The sequence below is a fragment of the Aptenodytes forsteri genome, unplaced genomic scaffold, assembly GCF_000699145.1.
Source record: "Aptenodytes forsteri isolate BGI_AS27 unplaced genomic scaffold, ASM69914v1 Scaffold346, whole genome shotgun sequence".
NCBI lineage: Eukaryota > Metazoa > Chordata > Aves > Sphenisciformes > Spheniscidae > Aptenodytes > Aptenodytes forsteri.
Window position 1 is genome coordinate 1,022,108 of NW_008794078.1, and position 2,137 is coordinate 1,024,244.

General features: G+C 42.0%; 1 protein-coding gene across 1 annotated transcript in view; it reads right to left on the reverse strand.

Moving 5' to 3' along the window:
• Nucleotides 1-2,137, reverse strand: part of MEIS1 (Meis homeobox 1) — a 125,045-nt gene that overhangs the window by 104,931 nt on the left and 17,977 nt on the right. Inside the window, exon 7 of the mRNA XM_009290971.1 lies at nt 1,398-1,448. Within this exon, the coding sequence (XP_009289246.1) occupies nt 1,398-1,448 (51 nt within the window). The remainder of the gene's footprint in view (nt 1-1,397; nt 1,449-2,137) is intronic.

The following is a 2,137-nucleotide window of genomic DNA, read 5'->3' on the forward strand; positions in this document are numbered from 1 at the left end:
AGGAAGGAGAAAAAAGAGGGGGGGGGGGGGGGGGGGAGAGAAGGGAAAAAGAAAAAAAAGGGGTGGGGGAAAAGGAAGAAAATATAATCAGGAATACGTAAGTACAATTGACAAGTGCAACCAGTCTCCCCCCTTCACCCCTGTGACATCAAAAGTCCTAAATAGGGGAAACACACTGCAATTATCCCCCCGAGACCTCTAGACGCATCCAGAATTAGGAATAACTTTCTTTTCTCGCAAAATAGAGATATCCCAGAAAATTGACAGTGACAAGATGATTCACAGGCTACAACATATTCAACACCCGTGTTAAATTCATCTGCTCCCGGAGTTGTGGCCATTAGAGAGGTGACCTGCATGGGTGACATTTAAGGTAAACTATTTAATTTCATCCAGTTATTTCATCATAAGCCCTTTCCAAAGGGGTATGAGGACAGAAAAAAGGATTAAAAAAAAATCCCGATGCACTGGGCTGAAATACATTATAGGCATCCATGCCCTGAAATCCCCCGTCGCTCTGATAGACTCGTACCTGAGCCGCCTCTATTAATGGGCAGATTTAAACACATTTCGGGTAGAGCGAGAACAACCTGCCAGTTATGGTTAGATAAAGTGGCTGAGGCTCCCGAGAAACTTTTCAACTATTTAAAAACCTCTCAAAATGTTTATTTTTAGGAGAAAGGGAATTCTCTTCTAGGCCAGCTATCAATGACACGTAAAAAATCCTCAGGAAACCAGAGTGCACTTCCAATTTAATGTGAGCTCGGATGACACCGCCTTCTTAGAAATTAGCATTCTCCCTCCTAAGATTTCTAAAATAGCCAGCAAAAACCCCTGCATTTAGGCTGCAATCTCTTTCTTCTGCTCGGAGGTGTACAATATTCCCAGGAACAAGAGACAGACACAACTATCAATTCTGCTTTGTCTCTGCAAAATGTTACAGGACAATCCGTGCCCTGAGCCTGACCTGCAGATGGCTCTTAAAAAAAAAAAAAAAAAAAAAAAAATACATTCCCCACTCCAGCTCACTGCAACCAAAGTCTCTACCTCACCACCACCAAGAAAAAATAAATTTATTTGGGTTTTTTTTTAACCATAATTTCAGGGGCTTGGCTGAACCAACCATTTCGAGTCTCATCTGCGGCACCATAGAACTGCAACTATTTATACAAAGCCAGCAAAGTATTACAATGAACACAAGGCCTGGGCGTTTGAGAGCCCGGTTTTAGAGGCTGAAATTGTAATTAAACTGCGAAGAGAAATGGACGCCAAGATTGGTCTTGACACTAATTACCAGAAAGAAAGACATTTATGCAAATTCACCAGAAGCCTGAACTTCAGCAGTACTGAAACGGAGGAGGAAGAAAGAGAGAGAGAGAAAGAGAGACAAAAATTACCTTCTCTAATTCCAACAGATGAAACCTTAATACTTGTATGGCTTGAATCATCTGCAAAGATACAAACAACACGAGTATTTATCTCATTCCTGGATTTGGGGATATTTCCCACAGCCGCCCCTGCCGCACTTTGTAGCTTGACTTTTCTCTAGTAGTAAATAAAAAGTTGTTTTGATTTATGGCAATAACACTAAAACTTAATAGCGGTGGCTTTGTGCGCTGTTTAACGAGACGCGATCTAGAGTTAACCAAAAAAAAAAAAAAATCCCTATTGCAACGAAGCAACTAAATTATACGGATCATAAACATTTCTTTAAAAAAAAAAACAACCACCACCACTCTAAACACCATCGCTGGCTCCTCGCTTTGCGAAAGCGAGAGCAAGACTCCTACAGCGGAGGCAAAATATTTGTTTATCCTTAAGGGAGGGGGGGGGGAAAAAAAAAAGAGAGAAAAGACCTCATTTTCGGCGAGTTAGCCAAGGGTGCATCTCCAGCCACAGCAATCCTCTACATTTCCCATCGAGCTGCTTAAAAGGTGCGTGGAGGGGCTGGCTACGGTGTGGATAAATCCACGCTCCCCTCGGGCAGGCGAGCTCGCCATCGAGCTCGCAAGCTCCCCTTCGGATGGGGCTTTCTTTATGTATATCCTTACAGGATTTTTTTTACTTCCACGCAATTACCGCACCGTCTTTACTTGTAATTACAAAAATCATCATCATAATAATAATTTAAAAAAAA